This window comes from Dendroctonus ponderosae, unplaced genomic scaffold (assembly GCF_020466585.1).
Source record: "Dendroctonus ponderosae isolate FM_Combo_2020 unplaced genomic scaffold, Dpon_F_20191213v2 Dpon_F_20191213_12, whole genome shotgun sequence".
Taxonomy (NCBI): Eukaryota; Metazoa; Arthropoda; class Insecta; order Coleoptera; family Curculionidae; genus Dendroctonus; species Dendroctonus ponderosae.
In genome coordinates, this window is record NW_026017316.1 from 1807510 (window position 1) to 1808744 (window position 1235).

General features: G+C 53.4%; 1 protein-coding gene across 1 annotated transcript in view; it reads left to right on the plus strand.

The window, feature by feature from the left end:
* The window catches only part of LOC125503127 (ATP-dependent RNA helicase DHX8-like), a 7272-nt gene extending 6037 nt beyond the window's left edge, over positions 1–1235 (plus strand). The window contains 2 exon segments of the mRNA XM_048663060.1: positions 154–662; positions 717–1235. Of these exon segments, the coding sequence (XP_048519017.1) occupies positions 154–662; positions 717–939 (732 nt within the window). The 3' untranslated portion in view covers positions 940–1235.

The window sequence follows — 1235 nt, forward strand, 5'->3', positions numbered from 1 at the left end:
CTGAAAGCTTTTTCTGAGGGCGAAAACCCCCATCGACATGGTACTCATTTTCAGCTGAAATCGTCCCAAGAAGCCGAATTTAACAACAGAATCGCAATCCGCTCAACGGTTTTCGAGAAAATTCGAATTTTCATGGATAAAATGCGGTGATTTCAGATGGCCGAGTTCCCACTGGAGCCGAACCTCTCGAAGATGCTGATCATGTCGGTGGCGCTGCAGTGCTCCGACGAAATCCTGACCATCGTGAGCATGCTGAGCGTGCAGAACGTCTTCTATCGGCCGAAGGACAAGCAGGCGCTGGCCGACCAGAAGAAGGCCAAGTTCAATCAGCCGGAGGGCGACCATCTGACGCTGCTCGCCGTCTACAACAGCTGGAAGAACAACAAGTTCTCCAACGCGTGGTGCTACGAGAACTTCGTCCAGATCCGGACGCTCAAGCGGGCGCAGGACGTCCGCAAACAGCTGCTCGGCATCATGGACAGGCACAAGCTGGACGTGGTGTCCGCCGAGCGCAACACCGTGCGCGTCCAGAAGGCCATTTGCTCGGGGTTTTTCCGCAACGCCGCCAAAAAGGACCCGCAGGAGGGCTACCGCACGCTGGTGGACAGCCAGGTGGTCTACATCCATCCGTCCAGCGCCCTCTTCAATCGCCAGCCCGAATGGTAAGTGGATGGGGGCGCTCATGCGGCTGTTTTTCCATTCTTGGGCCTTTGCAGGGTGATCTACCACGAGCTGGTGTGCACCACGAAGGAGTACATGCGGGAGGTGACCACCATCGACCCCAAGTGGCTGGTGGAGTTCGCGCCCGCCTTCTTCAAGTTCTCCGACCCGACCAAGCTGAGCAAGTTCAAGAAGAACCAGCGGCTCGAGCCGCTGTACAACAAGTACGAGGAGCCGAACGCCTGGCGGATCTCGCGCGTGCGGCGCCGCCGCAACTGAGCCGCCCCCCCGGGGCCCCCAGTTTGTACATATCTGCTAGTTAAACTAAGCCACGTTGTACATAAGTTCTGTATTGTTGAGGCTGGTTCATTTTTTTACAGTTACAATTTTTGTCTTTAAAGAAGACATAATTTCCTCACGTCTTTTCCTCCCAATTCGCAATAAGAATCGTCGGTTGCCTATCCCGATTGTGACGTAGCAAGTCATATCGACAAAGTGTCTCGGGTTTATTTTGTTGCTGTCGCAGCTTTGGTTTATTACTTCAGTTATTGTGATTAACATTATTTTATTGATTA